Genomic DNA, 18,530 nt, shown 5'->3' on the forward strand with positions numbered 1-18,530 from the left:
ATACAGTCGCAGCCGGGCGGGTTGCTAGTTAATTGATAAAATGATAAAACATTTGTGCCTACATAATATTACGCCTGTTATATACGAAAGTGTAGGTAAAAGTTTATAAATATACACTCTTTATACACTCACGTTTTGCTCAGAATGTTAGTCCCATGTAATAGGGGGCGAGTCTATTGCCATATAGCAGGCACGTTACCATACTCCGGACTACTAAATTGATATTTATCATACCTAATTATAAAAATTAGAAAGGATCAGTGGGTAACATTTTCAAGACCTGAGAATTGAACTTACCAGTCTTTACCAGACAGAAAAAACGTATAATAAAATAATAATAATAAATTTAACCCATTTAATGTCCCACTGCTGGGCAAGGGTCTCCTCCCGTAATGTGAGAGGGGCTAGGCCTTGAGTCCACCACGCTGACCAAGTACGGGCTGGGGACTAAAAAACGGAAAAAACGTTTTATTGTAAATTTAAGAATTTGCTGAAAAAGTCTTTCAGCACCAATACTATAATTTCAGTGGCATATTACAAAGTGCTTATAGTTTGCACTCACCGGTCGGTAAACAATAAGTAAGGTAGACAATCTATTAAGTGCACATTTGACTTATAAGTGCATAGTGGTCGCTAAGTGGTATTTGAGCTACGATGCTTTAGACTTTTAGGATTAGCCTAGAAGTCTAAATGCATGTTAATGTCGGTTCAACGCAATTAGAAATATATCCTCTTATTTGTAGGCGACGTTACATAATTCATTAAATTGATAAGATCATAAAATTAGTAAGTATTCCGATCTCACTTAACTAAAAAGTAGGATTATCTTATTCTAGCTTTAATTAAAATTAAAATTACGGCTCATAAGATCACCCATCCAAAACCTAACCTCATTAACCTCACTCTAGATTTATCTATACACTAGCTGACTCGCGCAACTTCGCTTGCGTCACATAAGAGAGAATGGGTCAAAAATTTTCCCCGTTTTTGTAACATTTTTTACTGCTGCCCTGCTCCTATTGGTCGTAGCGTGATGATATATAGCCTATAACCTTCCTCGATAAATGGGCTATCTAACACTGAAAGAATTTTTCAAATCGGACCCGTAGTTCCTGAGATTAGCGCGTTCAAACAAACAAACAAACAAATAAACAAACAAACAAACAAACAAACAAACAATCAAACAATCAAACAATCAAACAATCAAACAATCAAACAATCAAACAATCAAACAATCAAACAATCAAACAATCAAACAATCAAACAATCAAACAAACAAACAAACTCTTCAGCTTTATAATATTAGTATAGATATAAACGTTACATGATAGAACAGTATCGTTATATTTCGTCTAGTTCCCAATTTTACAAGATCACCCATCCAAAACCCAACCTCCCCACTTAACTCTATAATTACCTATACATATAAACGTTATATAATTGAGCAGTATCGTTACATTCAGTGTCGTCAGTTCGTCTGCGAGTCTCCGTACTGCTATAATGTCGGACAACATTCACTAACTTTAAACAAAAGACATCAATCACGAATGCCACGCCCTCTGGCGGGAACTGTAGTGCGGAAAAGTCGGGAAATTCTTATTTTTCAGTCAGAAAATACTTACTTCAATAGTAGTATTTTCTGACTGAAAAGAGTTAACTTAGTGTGTTTGTTATTTAACTTATGCTCATACTAGTCATACGTCACATAAGAGAATCGTAATTTTCCCCGTTTTTGTAACATTTTTCACTGGTACTCTGCTCCTTTTGGTCGTAGCGTGATGATATATAGCCTATAGCCTACCTCGATAAATAGGCTATCTAACACTGAAAGAATTTTTCAAATCGGACCAGTAGTTCCCGAGATTAGCGCGTTCAAACAAACAAACAATCAAACTCTTCAGCTTTATAATATTAGTATAGATTAGTTACGCTAAATTATTGTAAGGTGATTTTCCTATAGGTATAAAGATTTAGTGTGTAGTTAATATTGTTAATGTAAGGTGGTAATCTATACTAATATAATAAAGCTGAAGAGTTTGTTTGTTTGTTTGTTTGTTTGAACGCGCTAATCTCAGGAACTACTGGTCCGATTTGAAAAAATCTTTCAGTGTTAGATAGCCCATTTATCGAGGAAGGCTATAGGCTATATAACATCACGCTACAGTCATAAGGAGCGGAGTAGCAACGAAAAATGTTACAAAAACGGGGAAAATTTTGACCCATTCTCTTAGGTGACGCAAGCGAAGTTGCGCGGGTCAGCTAGTAAATATATAAAAATAACAGTCCACGAGAAAACATTTTGTAACACTTTGCTGCCAAATTTGGAAACGAATTAGTAACCTTATATACGCTTTACACTAACGGTTTTTCCATACTACTTACTTTTCCTGTGTAAGTATGTTAGGCATACTGAATCGTTTATTGAAAGACGCCAACATAGTATTATCAATCTTAAATTTTTCTTCATAATACTCTCCCGTTACTGAGTGTCCGATGGACAACGCACAGCCGAAACTACTGAGCGTAGAAACTTGACATTTGGTATAGAGATTCCTTAGAAAGTGTAGTGGAGCACTAAGAGAGGATTTTTACTAATTCCCCCGCTAAGGAACTCAAATTCAACGCGGGAAAGCAGTTAGAAATAAGTAATATACAAAAAGTTAATTGATTATTATTTGACATCTATATTAAACAGGCTAAGTTTCCTAAAAAATAATACGACTTAGCCAGAAATACTGTACATTTTCTATCAGTATACTCGACTATGAATAAACCCCTCGGTTCGGCATCACAAGGTGTTAGAGTGAGAAGGCAATATCTTCTATCTCTCGCTCGAACAACGAGAACGGAATACAGAGCGGCTCGGTTTTTCACAGCAATTTATACAGACACCACTCTGAGGTAGAGGGAGGATATGAGTTGGGAAAATGGGGGATAGTCTTGAATGGAAAAATATGTATATTTAAATTGTGTATCAAAACTAAGCAGAAATAGGTCGTTCTGAATGACTATTAAATAAAGTTAACCCATTAATGTCCTACTGCTGGGCAAGGGTCTACTCCCACAATGAGGAAGGGGTTAGGCCTTGAGTCAATTGCGGGTTGGGTACTTCACATACCTTCAAGAACTATTCTAAAGAGATCTCAAGGTTTCATCGTGATGTTTTCCTTCACCGTTGGAACAAGTGATCATTATTTCTAAGTTAGTTTTGGTTATCCAACAAAAACAAAAGAATACCTCTAATTTACTTTATAATGAAAAACTTAATTTATAACTGGATTTCAGACTTTGCGGGCGTTTAATTTCATCCCATTCGGGAGAAAATTTCCAAAAATCCTCTCTTAGTGCTCCTCTACACTTCCTAAGAAATCTTTATAGAACATTTCAAGTGTGTACGCTCAGTAGTTTCGGCTGTGCTTTGTCCATCAGTCAGTCACTCCGTAACGGAATTGTTATACTTTTTTGTTGATATGTTTATTTTCTTCAATGCTGCAGTATTTATAATCAGTTGTAGAAACTGATAAGATTAAACATGTTTTAATGTATCTAAGATCTCGTTTTAAGCGCGCTTATAAATTATACTCAGAATTTCTGTAGAAAAAATACCCTTAAACATAATATTAAAGTAAAAAATACTCATTTTATTTTTCTCGTATACAAAGCTTGGTCACCCTTTTCCCCCTCTCTCCCCCTCGGCTTAATTTAGTGTTGTAAGCGAAGCGTTACCAGTCTGTGTTATTTAACTGTTCTCGCTACTATTATATCTATGTATGTATGTTTGTATGTTTTACAACGATTTGTGCTTCATTGATAGTTAGTCTAAGATATTAGTCATTTGTACTTTAAGATGTATTTTTTTTTATTTTTAATCTGTGATTGTTGTTTTCATTTATCCTAGTATAAAAAGAACCTATTTATAAGTATACTAAGTAAGTGTAATTTTTGTAAAGAATAGCGTAAAAAACAGTGTTTAATAATTTTAGCAATTGATTTAAGTATGTAATGTTTTAAATTAAATTTTTCTGGTAAATTAATTTCATGTACTATGTTAGTTTTTATTAAATAATTTACTATTTAATTATGAAATAAATAATACTGATAATAAATAATCCTGATGATAAGATGAAAATAATTAAAATGGCTATCGGTTGACACTGCGGCAGGATTTGCGTAGTTGCTACGCCGTAGCTTCGTAGCACCGTAGCAAATACAAACACTGTTCTTTTAATTGATAGTAGGTAATCACTTAAATTAAATATCAATACGAGACGTGTTCTAACTAATTGGTGGTTTTACTTACTTTTAACTAACCATTATTAGATCAATTTCACAGAATACGACCTTGTTTAACCAGGAATCGAATCCCATAGCCTGTGATTACTAGTTCTATAATGGCTTCGAATATATTTATTAATTTTATATTAATTAGTAACTAAATATATTTTAGTCCATCAACATTTATATGTTGTCCCTTACCTAAGGCAAGGGACTTTCTTCGTTTTTCTTTATTTTATATGGGAATCGAACCCACTATATTCGTTGGGAGGGTTACTTAAAGCCTACATATCAAAGCCTTATTTTTCTTTCGATTTTTTTATGTATTATAGATAATTATTATTTTGAATATTGAATAAAACAACGTAATTTCCAACATATCAACTATATATTTATTAATAATTTGCATATAATTTATTACAATAATTATATAATACAGGACTTGACGTAAAAACATATACATTTTATATATTATTATTATATTATAGTAATAGTCACTTATTATTATGTATTATTAAAACTATACTAAATAATAATTTGATAGAAATATCTGTCACTAGCCATGTCGTTTTCTCCGAGATATAGTCTATCACACCAGCAAATCTTCATCTAAATCGGTTTAGCCGTTTCCATGACATGACATGACATGAGCAACAAATATTAATATATATTTTTTTTATTTAGTTTTCAAAAGACAGTAATGCATAAGGAAGGTTTTAGTGTAAACTAGCCGACCCGCGCAACTTCGCTTGCGTCACTGAAGAGAATGGGTCAAAATTTTCCCCGTTTTCGTAACATTTTTCGTTGCTACTCCGCTCCTAATGACCGTAGCGTGATGTTATATAGCCTATAGCCTTCCTCGATAAATAGGCTATCTAACACTGAATTTTTCAAATCGGACCAGTGGTTCCTGAGATTAGCGCGTTCAAACAAACAAACAAACTTCAGCTTTATAATATTATATATATAATATATATATATATATATATATATATATATATATATATATATATATATATATATATATATATATATATATATATATATATATATATATATATATATATATATATATATATATATATATATATATATATATATATATATATATATATATATATAGTGTAAATTGACTGAAATATGATAAAGATTTTTTAACTCACACACGGTCATCTGATAACAAACTAAGCAGAGCTTGTACTGTAACCAGATAACTGATAAACAGACTTATATACTTGTGAATACATATTTATATAGATACATTAACAACCAGGCTCAGAACAGACACTCGTGCTCATCACACAAATATTAGTTGTGAATGGGATTTGAACATACCACACGGCACTACGGTTATTGCGGCGAGGTGAGCACGTTAACCACTGCGCCAAATGTGTTGTTAAAATTGTCGATTTAAAACGCTTTTTAACAAAATAATGGCTGTTCGCTAGTAACAAATATTTCTATCGAAATAATTGTGAATTAATTATCTTAAATTAATGAACTATACTTACATTATTTATACAAAAATGACTCACTGTTTAGTGTTAGTAAATTATAGAAATAATACTGATTAGAAAGATGTCATAGTTTTTTTTACGCGCCATTTTAATTTCAGTTACAATTTAAATAGTGCGTAGTTTAATGTACACTTATATACTTATAATATTTTTTAAGGAACTTAATATAAATAAAATTCGATCTGTATACAAAGGAATGCTTAATTTTAATTAAATGTAATCCGTTTTTTATTAGTGCTGATTGTAGTTTACTAGGTATTATAAAGTAAATTCAATGGCGATAAACTATTGAACGAATTTTCAAGTCGTTTTTCACTGTAAGTTTCTGAAGATAATTCTTACTGAAGGCGACTTCGAATGAGATTAAAGAGTTGAAAAAAAAATTGAGAACCTGATCTTGAGTCCTCCTTCTTTGAAGTCGGGTAAAAGACTTAATATCATGCAATGTCTAACTACAATCGGCATTAATCTGAAACGTTAAATTGCTAATTTTGGCCTGCATCAGTCCTTAAAATAACTTTTCTATAATATGTAATTTAAAATGCAGTTTATTTGCAAAAATGATATACATTGTAGAGATATATCCTACTAATATTACAAATACTAAAGTTTCTGAGTATGTACGGATGTTTATTACTCTTTCACGCAAATACTACTGAAACAATTACGATGAAATTTGGTATGTAGGTAGCTGAAGACCCAGAATAACACATAGGCTACTTATTATCCCGGAGTTCCCGGGGGATCGGTATTTACACGAGAAGGGTTTCCACGCGGATGAAGTCGCGGGCGGCCTCTAGTTTAAAAATATAGTGCAAAAATAGGCTTCGAACTCATGTATTCTGCTCTAATCTGAAACTGCTGCATGAATAAGGTAGCTAGGAAGAAATGGCTTAATGTTATTTTTGCTAGCAACTGAAAATCGGTCGGAATAGTACGTTGTTACGCGTCTCTGTAATAGGACAGAAAATTAACAAAATCGCACATTGAGAAGCCTCTCTTTTTTTGAAGTCGGTTAAGTAGATGAAATTTTGCATAAAAAATTACACATTACAGTAATTATTTACATTATTAATTAACAATTAGTATAAATTTACACTATGCTTGACTAGGAGGGTTAACTATTACTTAATTTAACATCTATAGTATACTTTCTGCCTATCCCCGTCTGAGATAGATTTAAAATAACAACTTAAAACAAAAATAGGAATCATATTAAAAAAAACAAATACTTTTTTGAAAAAAAAAGTTATGTGCGCTCTGCCTTAATTGTACTTATTAAATGCATTTTTTAAATAATCAGATTAGGTTAATATACTATCTGAAATCATGATTAAATTAGGACACTTTTTATAAAAAACTAACGATAAAAAAACGTAAAATGTAATCTATTTTCATACCACGTAAGGCCTAAACATATCCATAGGCCTTGCGCCGTCTTGGTTCATAACTACCAAACCGCGCCTATTTTCCATATTCGAATTAAAATTAGCAGCAGCCATAGCTCTCTCTCTTTCTAGCGCAATAATTCTGTCCCTATCCAACATAGGTTTGACAGCTGTCAAATCTCCCGCCATTTGTGGCTGTTTTTCCTGTTCGTTCGGAATTTCCTTAGGTTTTTTTTCTTCGTTTTGCGGCGTGTCCTTATTTTTAGAATCCTGTTGGGCCTTTTTCGAGCGTTTCCATTTCATTCTTCTGTTTTGAAACCATATTTTTACCTGTGGACAAGAGATAATTCGTTGAGTGATAGAAATTGATGGGATATTTGAAATCATGACATTTATCTCTGACAACGTAAGCCATTGAGTATTATTTGTGATAAATTGTTGGAAAATCCGGCAGATATAATCGTGTTATAAACAAGTCTATGACTTTTTAACAATTGTTTTTTTACAAGATTAGACAATAGTTTACTACGTATGTATCTTAGTGTTCTTCTTTCTATGAAATTAATAACTCTGATGCAGTATCATTAATAAAAAGACAATAACACAACCTCATCAATTAATAGACACTAATTGAAACGCTAATTACCAATGAAATCTGGCAAGAAATAAACCACTCTTTTTAACCTGCAACTTTTTGAGTATTATTATTTACATTTAACTAATAATCTACAATACAAAGACTCGGAGGGAGTTACCAAAATAGTCAGTAAATGAAAATATATCGTAACACGTAGTTAGTTGACAAAAATCCGGTTGTTCATGTAGCTATTTTTCAAAACAGCCATTTTGAAATCCAAACAGGTGTACATATCTTATATTCCCCCTCGTCCCAAGGGCGGGGATTAATCTTGAAGCCGTAAGCCGGCATAATACGGGGTAAACCCAAGCCGTTTGCGACACGACCCTTGTAATCTTGACATTTGTTACTTGACAGGTGTTCGCGCCAAAACAAATGTCAAAATTAAGTTCGTAGTGTTGAGATTCAAAATGGCTGACAATATGCTTGCCTGTTTGTTTTGTTTTAAGCAAACTTAGAACTAAAGAAAAATGACAGTAAAAGTATAGAGAGTGTACCTGTGTATTGTGCACACACTTGGACACTATAAGCGAAGCCTTAATCAGTTGGCTGGTTTCAATGAAACTGGCCGCCGTAGCCAAAATCGGCCAGGACGACATTATAGTTTTCAAGACCACCTTGTGACAGATAGTCATAGTTATAAATGTGATCATAGAACTAACTATTAATGACTAACTGACATGTTAAACATAAACACGAGTTTCTATATACTTTAATTTAGCCGGTTAAGTACTTAGGTACTTTTCTGTAAAATCTGGGAAACAATATTATGAGAAAAGTTTATTTTTAAAAGATTTCAGGTGCTACTCGTAACCGGCGGTCCTGTATGACAACATGTATGTATGTGAATGAAGCAAGGGAAGTTTGTAAGGATCGTACCAAGTGGCATTCTTTGGTCTCTGCCTACCTATATGGGAGAAAGGCGTGATATCATAATTCTACGAAAAAAAACAATACGATTTAGTACAACTCTTATATCAGCGGCATAATCTATTTTAATTAAATATTACGGCACTATCAACCAGTATTATCAGATATTCAAATGAAACTAATTCTGAAAATTGTTTCATTAAGTTACTGATAAGTTACTTGTAATTTGTATTTGTTTGATAACAATACAATGTTCACTAATTAGCATAATTAGTATCACGACAACTTTGCTTCAAGGTGGTAACTTTACTTGTACCTACTATTTTTATACCATATAGGAGCCCGTGGCTTAGTTAACAACAGCCGCGCGGATCGATCTCTGACGTTAAGCTGCGCTTGTCGAGATTGTTCTGTGGATGGGTGACCATCTGATACATATCGAGTTTCTCCGTGTTTCGGAAGACACGTTGAATCGCGGGTCCCGGTTGTTATTTCCAAAGATTATGACAGTCGTTACCAGCAATCAGGTGGGACGCATATCCGACACGACTAGTGCGAGGTCAGGCGCAGGACCGACGGCTTTACGTGCTTTCCAAAGCACGGAGCTCGTCGGCCTCAACTTCCTTATTCTGGACAATTTCTAAAACAGCTTAACAGAAAATCTCAGAAAAGACTTTTAGGCCCGACCCAGGATTCGAACCCGAGACTTCTCGCACGGCAGTCGCATACACTACCGACCGCGCCACAGAGGCAGTTAAAAGAAGATTAGAAATATCATATTACCTGAGTTTCAGTCAGCATCAAGCTGGTAGCGACTTCAAACCTCTTCGGTCTGGAGAGGTACTTGTTCATTCTGAACTGCTTCTCCAGCTCCAGCAGCTGTTGAGACGTGAAAGCTGTCCTAGGTCTTCTGGTCTTGCCCAGGAGAGCGTGGGGGGCACCTGGTGGAAGGGAAAAAAAGTTTAGTGATGATAGAAAGGTAGATAGATTAATTAAACCGCAGGACAATTCTCGACTCTATTATCCTTTGAATTAAGAACCCGGGTCTGACATTTTACATGCCCTCCGAAGTATGAAGATGCTCGAATACGACTGAGCGGCCATCCATCTATGTATATTTCGCATCAACAATTACTTAACCCATACTGATCGCTGATCGTAACTGACTAGGGGCGCCTCTTTACACCTCTTACATACATTACAATCTCATTGTAAATGTAAACATCATCAAACAAGCGTAGAAGGCTAACCATTTTAGACGTAGTAATTTAATTTATTGAAAATTCTTTGATCATAATAACTGGATTCCAAAGTGCATTTACCAATACATTAAAACCTAACGCATTAGCGCTATAAAACTTAAATCGACTACAAACAGCCGTAACGATTCTAATCAACACAATAAAATCACCCTACACTATTTATTTAACTATCTAATTTATCGGATCAAAGTCACCCGCTAAGCTAAACTAAGCTTATAAAAATGATAATTAACAATTATTGTAGCTAGCAACATTTGGCATTGTTGACACAACACGATAATGTCATTGACACATCTGTCAAGTTTTGGCGCGAACCGCCATGTTTTTTTTATTTGTTAATTGTATTATTTTGTTTGTGTTTATTCCGTTGCGCTTTTTGGGGGCCGTTTAGATGGTGGGGTGCGGTTTTTGCTTTTAGTTAAAGTGTTTAGGCGTGAAATCTGTGAGGATTTCTCGTTGATTTCGCAAATGGCTTATAACGCGATGTGGTCAATTGTAAATCCTAACCTACCCTACACATAATTTTGTAAAGTTTGTGAGGATGTATGGGTGTAGGTTTGTAACTCTTTATCGAAAAACCTACTAAATGGATTTTAATGAAATTTAATAGGTACACAGATAGTGCACAACCTAGATTAACACCTAGATTACTTTTTACCACAGGAAATCTTTTCACGTGGACGAAGTCGCAGGTGGAAGCTAGTGTAATTTAATTTAGCCTTTAAGATAATAAATTATATTCATAATTAATAATACTTTTAAAGTATTTTTTACAAAGACCGCTTGTATGATCGTGTTACGCATTGAACTTTTTGTGTAAATTTTCAGTTAACATAATATATATGTAGAATATCGGAACATGTTTATTTGCTATCACTTTACATAGACTGACATAATTTTCAAGAGATTTGTACGACAAATAATTCAGTGCATATTTATTCAAAGTGCGGAAGTCGAATAAATAAACTAAGATCTACCCCACGGTCGACATCATCAGTCTAGCCTTTCTTCCAACTATGTTGGAGTCGGCTTCCAGTCTCACCGTATGCAGCTGAATACCAGTGTTTTACATGGAGCGACTGTCTATCTGACATCCACAACACAGTTACCTAGGTAACACGATACCATAATTTTTTACAAGTAATTGCAAATAATGTTTTGGGTATATTTATTTCGAATACGGAAGTCTTTTTAAAGTTAAGATATATCCCACGTTCTTATTCATATTTAATTATATTTATTCAAACATCATACTCCCGCCATTCGAGCATAGACCACCACATTTTTCAAAGACAAGCAAACATTCCCATAGAGGCTATTATATTTTTTAAAACTTATAAATGCATTAAGATCTACATGGTGGTACACAGAGTAAACATAGATTCGTGCTTAAGTATCGAAATGTGGTCTCTTGTAGGCCGTACGTGACTTTCCTTTGCCTCACTCGCTTTAAAAATATTGTTTGACGTCTTCCTGTCAAATATGTTTGTTTTAAATAATTTATTTTTAATGTTATGTGTTATTTGTTAGTCGATTAAGGTTTTAAATCAATAGTTAATATTAATTGTTCTATCAAATAATAAGAAGCGCTACTGTTTTTTAGGGTATGTGATTTTTTTTTCTATGAATTGAATTTGTCGTTTTCGTAATTTTGTTCTAATATATGGAGAAACGGCCTAGACATCATAGTTTTATAGTAATAGAGTTTGATAACCTATTTTATTATGACTATACCCTTAAATAGGTATAACTATTACTTACTAGTCGAACTGCACATACGAAGATTATTTTTATCCCTTATTTCAGTACCTACCTAGCTACCTAGTTTAAATATTGAAAAAACAAAAATTCTGCGATTTCAGACAGATAAATTGGTAGTGTTAAAAAGGACACTAAAGATAATATCTTATCTTATCTTAGGGGTTGGGCTGACACTTGACCTTTGCTACTCTAGACGTTAGGGGGTATAAGAAAACTTGCCAGTTTTGTTATACTACCCATCCCATACCCATAGCTAGCGTTGCCAGGTCGCCAAACCTAATAGCCGGACAGACCAGCCAGTTTGGCCGGACATTTGGTTAAAAAAGCCGGACACCCTATGCTATTGAGGATTTTGTCTTAGTACTAATAGGTACGACAATATTTTTTTTATGTAAAATCAAGTCTTTTTGATTACGCTCGGCGGCAGTGCTCGCTTGTTTGCGAAATGTAAAAAGCCTAACAAAAGCCGGACAAGACGGACACCGTTTATTTTAGCCGGACATGCAATCAAAAAGCCTAAATATGTGGCTTTATACGGACGCCTATGGCAACGCTACCCATAGCAAAACTGTTAAGTTTTGCTTTACCCCCCAACGGTAGTAGCCTATAATCTTCTGGTTTGACGTATCCGCATCCTAGGAGATCCATTATTTTCCTTCCTATGGCTATGCTAAAAATAATATAGATTACCTCACGAATAACAATCAATATTTTGATCCTTGCCAAGACAGAATGCGAACAGTCGTACGACACCGCAGTAAGTAGCTAGTATAAATCAATTGTACCTCCCTCGGTATATATATTTATAGCAAAAGTTCCGCAAAGTATAGATATATAGCGCTTTGTACGAATGTGGCTCTACTTTGTGAAATTGGGAGTCGTTTTTCGAAGGTTGTATTTTGAGTGGTTTGGAGATTTTGATAAATTATAAAGAAATTATGAATATATTGGTCCTTTTTAGTGTGTGAGTTCGTTTTTTGTAATAATCTGATTTTATTTTTTAAACTTTAAACAGATAAATTACTCTATACAAATTCTTTATATGCAATTATATGCTTTAAAGAAAAGTCTGTGACTGAAAAATGAAAAATTTTGAAACGAAAGCAACTTTTTTCATTTATTGAAAGAGTTCTATAATAATACTAGCGGACCCGACAGACGTCCTGTCGACACGTCTTTGATTTGTAAAAAATAATTAAAAAACATTGTCCAGCGGACAAAATTGTGAATCTAAACCATTCTCAGATCCCCTTACACACACACAAAAAATTTCATCAAAATCGGTCCAGTCGTTTAAGAGAAGTTCAGTGACATACAAACTTACATAAGAATTATATATATAAAGATGTCGATTGTCAAGAGCCTTTGTGAGTGATTTTAATTTAATATTTTTATATAAATAAGTACGAATTATAAAACAATACACTATAGTTTATTTCCTCATACAAACGCACAATCACAGCTATAACATCTTACCCAATTTTCTATACGACAAATACAAACAAAATGACTATAAAATAACATAAAAATTAAACCTTATACCCGTTTTCAAAACGTCTGAATAAATATATCAATTATCATCAATACAATTTCGACAATACTTTTCATACATTACCTATCACTAACTATCAGATACTTTAACCAACACTTATCCACTACTTTAACTGGCAATAACAACCTCCAAATCAATACGAAACCAGTAATAGAGCAACTAGCTCTATGCATCGTGAATTTATGGCCGCCATAGACAAACGGCCGGATTGCGTGTTTTAATCTAACGGAGTTATCCCTGGGGTGGCTTCTTAACAAACTGAATATTTTCAGAGATCGATTCAGATTTTTGGCAAATATATTTGAATTTCTACAGATTTATAATTTCAACTAACAATGTTATAATGCAACGGGTTTTAAACGCGTTGCATTATAAAATTGTTTTCAACGCGATTGAAAATTAAAGGTTAGGAACTTTATTTATTTACCCAACGTTTTGATTGAATTGCATCGACCAACATTGCTTTAGTTTTAATAATAATAATGTCCTCCTGGCCGGCTAAACGGCTATGACAGCCAGTTTCATTGAAACCCGCCAACTGTGGACTTTGTTTATAGTGTACAAGTGTGTGTACAATACAAAGGTGCACTCTCTATTCCTTTACTCTCATAGCCTGGGGGGACGGATAACCGACACGACCAGTGAGAGTTCGGGCACAAGACCGACGGCTTTCAACTTCTTAACTCCGGGTAATTTCTCAGAAATTCTTAACGGAAAAGCTCAAAAAAGACTTTTTGACCGAATCCATAATTCGAACCCCGGACCTCTTGCGCGCCAGTTGCATACACTACCGGCTGCACCACATAGTAATTAAAACGTTCCTCCTATAAAAGATTTCAATAAAATGTAACCTTCTAACAAGTTGAATTTAAGCCTTGCTGAAAATATAAATGTATGTATGTTTGCTACTTCTTCACGAAAAGACTGCTGAAGCGAATTTTGATGAAATTTAACATACAAATATTTTATGACCTAGATTAAGAGTTACTTTTTACCATGGTAAATCTTTTCATGCGAAAAATCTCGGCAGCTAGTCCTACCTAATTTTTGATCCAAAGACAGTTTGACTATGACAGTTATACCATGGTATAAAGCCTTATGAAACCCCCCCTAATATCCAACAATATATAATAAGGAAATACATGAATCATCCCTTAAATATCATGTTTATATAGGGGTAGTCTTGCTCAGGGGTGTGATTAGATTACGTTGATTGCACCGCCGCGCTCGGCGGAGCGACTTAACGCTATTGTGTGGCCTTACGGCGACGCGATTTGTCGCTGCGATTAGTCGACGCGACTTGTCGAAGCGACTTGTCGTGTGTGTTTTTGGTGATGAATGATTTAGTTAAGGGCAGCTTAAAAGTTGTGTTAACTGCACGTTTGGCGCGGTGGTTTAAGTGGTCACCTTGCTGCAATAACCGAAGCGCCGCGTGTGGTGGGTTCGAATCCCACCTGGGACAAATCTTTCTGTGATGAGCACGAGTATGTGTTCTGAGCTTGGGTGTTAATGTATGTATAAGTATGTTTATCAGTTATTTGGTTATCATAGAACAAGCTCTGCTTGGTTTGGAATCAAATGACCGTGTAAATCTATACTAATATTATAAAGCTGAAGAGTTTGTTTGTTTGATTGTTTGTTTGTTTGTTTGTTTGAACACGCTAATCTCAGGAACCACCGGTCCGATTTGAAAAATTCTTTCAGTGTTAGATACCCCATTTATTGAGGAAGGTTATAGGCTATATATCATCACGCTACTACCCATAGGAGCAGAGTAAAAGTGATAAATGTTACAAAAATGGGGAATATTTTGACCCATTCTCTTATGTGACGCAAGCGAAGTTGCGCGGGTCAGCTAGTAATAAATAAGTGTATATAACTATTTCAAATACTTTGTACGAAGTTTACGAAATAAAGGATGTTTTGAATTTGAACTGAATTCATGTGCACATATATTAATGACAGTTTGCGATTAAAATTATTTTGTACCGATATTTCAAGCGAGCCAAGCTACATTTTGCGTTAATCTATGTACTATATACTATATCTATACTTAATATTATAAAGCTGAAGAGTTTGTTTGTTTGTTTGAACGCGCTAATCTTAGGATCTACTGGTCCGATTTGAAAAATTCTTTCAGTGTTAGATAGCCCATTTATCAAGGAAGGCTATAGGCTATATATATATATATCATCACGCTACGACCAATAGGAGCAGAGTACAAGTAAAAAATGTTACAAAAACGGGGAAAGCTTTGACCCATTCTCTCTTATGTGACGCAAGCAAAGTTGCGCGGGTCAGCTAGTTTTAGTAATAAATGTTGTCGTTCTGTGGTCTCTGCTTACCCTTATAGGAAAAGTTTGATTTTATGTATGTATAGTAACGAAATGACCATAAAACAAAACCATAAAAAAAACAATTAATAAAATAAATTCACCAAACAGGTTGTGAACCCCAACCGTCACAGCATGCAAGTGGACCATAATGGGATCAATTTAGTGCCATATTATGGGCAACACGTCACACATATGGGGTCCTATAAGTAGACCCTATAAAATGTTACATGCAGATCATATGTTAATGTTTAAATGGTCGCCTTTTACGATTTTTAGTTGTGGACTAATAATGTATTTTCGACTATGATTTGGTCGTAATTAGCTATTCTTTTCGTTTTCATTTTGTTCCTTATTTATAGGAAGGAAGTTTCCATTTAATTTTTCATTTTTTTACTTGTAATTATAACACAAATTACTATATCAACTTAGCCTTTCTTCCAACTATGTTGGAGTCGGCTTCCAGTCTCACCGGATGCAGCAGAATACCAGTATTTTACATGGAGTGACTAATAATAAAAATTAGTATTATACTAAACTAGACTATGACTAGGTTATTTTTAGGTTACATATTATTTATTTAAGAAACAAAGACACATATTTAATTATCCAGTGAATGAAATTGTTTAATGAAAAATGTATTTAGCGAATGTAAATGAAAACAGAAGGGGGCGTCCTAGAAAGACATACACAGATCATATCGGCGATGTCTTGAAAAAGGGTCAGGTGCTACTCGTAACCGACGGTCCTGTATGACAACATGTATGTATGTGACAACATGAAGCAAGGGAAGATTGTAAGGATCGTACCAAGTGGTGTTCTTTGGTCTCTGCCTACGCCTATGGTAAAAACTGATAATATAATTAATGTATGTATCTTTTTTCAAGCCACAACAATCTTTTATCAAACAAGATACTTATTTTACTCCTTCCAATTATTATTTTCCTCACATATCACACTTATCATCTGCTTGAGCAATTACTAACCCACGCGAAAATAATCATTTAAATAAACAAAATTAATTGAAACATACTAATCATATGTCACCAATTGTACACCCCTCATAAACTATAATATAAGCAAAAATAACTCTTATTGTTATAGACATAAAGTACAAACTTCCTATGTCAAGCTTTTATAAGCCGGACCGAGGAGTAATTTTTCTACCCGAATTCAGAGCGTTAGTTTTTTTCACCCCCTATTTAAGCTGTTTAAGGGTTGTTTTTAGAAAAATATAGTTGCTTATATTTGAGATTGAGTCTTCAACTATCTCCTTGCTAAATTTCATCAATATCCGTTCAGTAGTTTGGTCGTGAAAGCGTGATAGATAGACTTTGGTATTTATAATATTAGTCGAGTTATGTGCATTGAAAATTCAACTTAATTTCTAGTGTAGTAAGGTTTGTTTTGCTTTGCATGTATTTTTTTCAAAAGGGTGGTTGCCCTACTTATAAGCGTCGTTTATTTCTTTTGTTAGTTAATTTGTTTGTATGTATGTCTAATAGTGCCTATAATTATAAGAGATTAACAAGAAATAAATTGTATTTATATTTATTTAATTGTAGCGACAGATGTTGATTGGTCATAAAATTAATGTTTTGAAATAAATGTAAAGTAATATTGGTTATTGATTTTATAGTGCTCATCGGTCGGTAAACGATCTGCGAGTTAAGTGACTTCAGCAAGGACATTTTATAGATGGGTGGTCGCGTAGTGGTATGATCAAACTGTCTTTGTGCTTCCTAGGCTCGTAAAAAGTCGATCTTGGTGGTTGTTCACTAAGATAGAAGGCTTTCAGGCAGCCAGGACCGTCTTTGACCACTATACATATATACTACTAGCTGACCCGCGCAACTTCGCTTGCGTCACGTAAGAGAAAATGGGTCATAATTTTCCCCGTTTTTGTAACATTTTTTGTTACTACTCCGCTCCTAATGGTCGTAGCGTGATGATATATAGCCTATAGCCTTCCTCAATAAATGGGCTATCTAACAGCGAAAGAATTTTTCAAATCGGACCAGTAGTTCCTGAGATTAGCGCTTTCAAACAAACAAACAAACAAACAAACAAACTCTTCAGCTTTACAATATTAGTATAGTATAGATGTATTGACTGATGAATACACACACATACAGGCACATACGAATATAAAGTTTAATCAGAATTGATTATCTGTTTTACTCATTAAAAACTAGACTTAACATGTGCCGCGGGGACTTTTAATTACAATGCTCACGCCGGCCATTAACCGCTATTATCAAATAATTTATTTATCATATTTTTAGTGGACAACTTAGAGTCAAAAGTTAATTAAATTAAGCCTTTGACATAACTTAACTGTTGTCAAGTTAAACAACAACCGTGACTTGTATCACGGAGACATTCAGCTCAAACACGGCACGTACATCTGTGTAATGTCCGCGTTAATTCACTAACCCCCGGTTTCTGAGGTACATTAGCGGTAGTTTATCTATTCAGTAGCGTTTAAACTCATATAAAAATACGCTATTGAATAGATAAACTACCGTTAAAAGTTCTCAGGAACCGGGGGTGAGCGTTTACCGACTTATGAGCGCCTGAAAATCCTGTAAATAAATGTAATTTTTCACCATATTCTTAGATGGTTTCGATATACGATGTAGATATAATGCTAACGTAATAGGGTGGGCAGTAGGCGTGGCGTGTTCACGCATGCGCTCTGACAAGCAATTTAAAATGCCTACTCGATTTATTTTAAGATGTTTTAAAATATACTCTTTTAACTGCCTCGATAAGATACATATTATTGTAATCATCTATACTAATATTATAAAGCTGAAGAGTTTGTTTGTTTGAACGCGCTAATCTCAGGAACTACTAGTTTGAATTGAAAAATTATTATTGTGTTGAATAGACCATTTATCGAGGAAGGCTTTAGGCTATATAACATCTCGCT

General features: G+C 34.2%; 1 protein-coding gene across 1 annotated transcript in view; it reads right to left on the reverse strand.

Moving 5' to 3' along the window:
• Nucleotides 1–5,427: 5,427 nt before the first annotated feature.
• The window catches only part of exex (motor neuron and pancreas homeobox extra-extra), a 28,559-nt gene continuing 15,456 nt past the window's right edge, over nucleotides 5,428–18,530 (reverse strand). The window contains exons 4-5 of the mRNA XM_076132201.1: nucleotides 9,471–9,628; nucleotides 5,428–7,510 (exon numbers count right to left, since the gene is read on the reverse strand). Coding sequence (XP_075988316.1) covers nucleotides 7,187–7,510; nucleotides 9,471–9,628 — 482 coding nt within the window. The 3' untranslated portion in view covers nucleotides 5,428–7,186. The remainder of the gene's footprint in view (nucleotides 7,511–9,470; nucleotides 9,629–18,530) is intronic.

This window comes from Anticarsia gemmatalis, chromosome 27 (assembly GCF_050436995.1).
Source record: "Anticarsia gemmatalis isolate Benzon Research Colony breed Stoneville strain chromosome 27, ilAntGemm2 primary, whole genome shotgun sequence".
Taxonomy (NCBI): Eukaryota; Metazoa; Arthropoda; class Insecta; order Lepidoptera; family Erebidae; genus Anticarsia; species Anticarsia gemmatalis.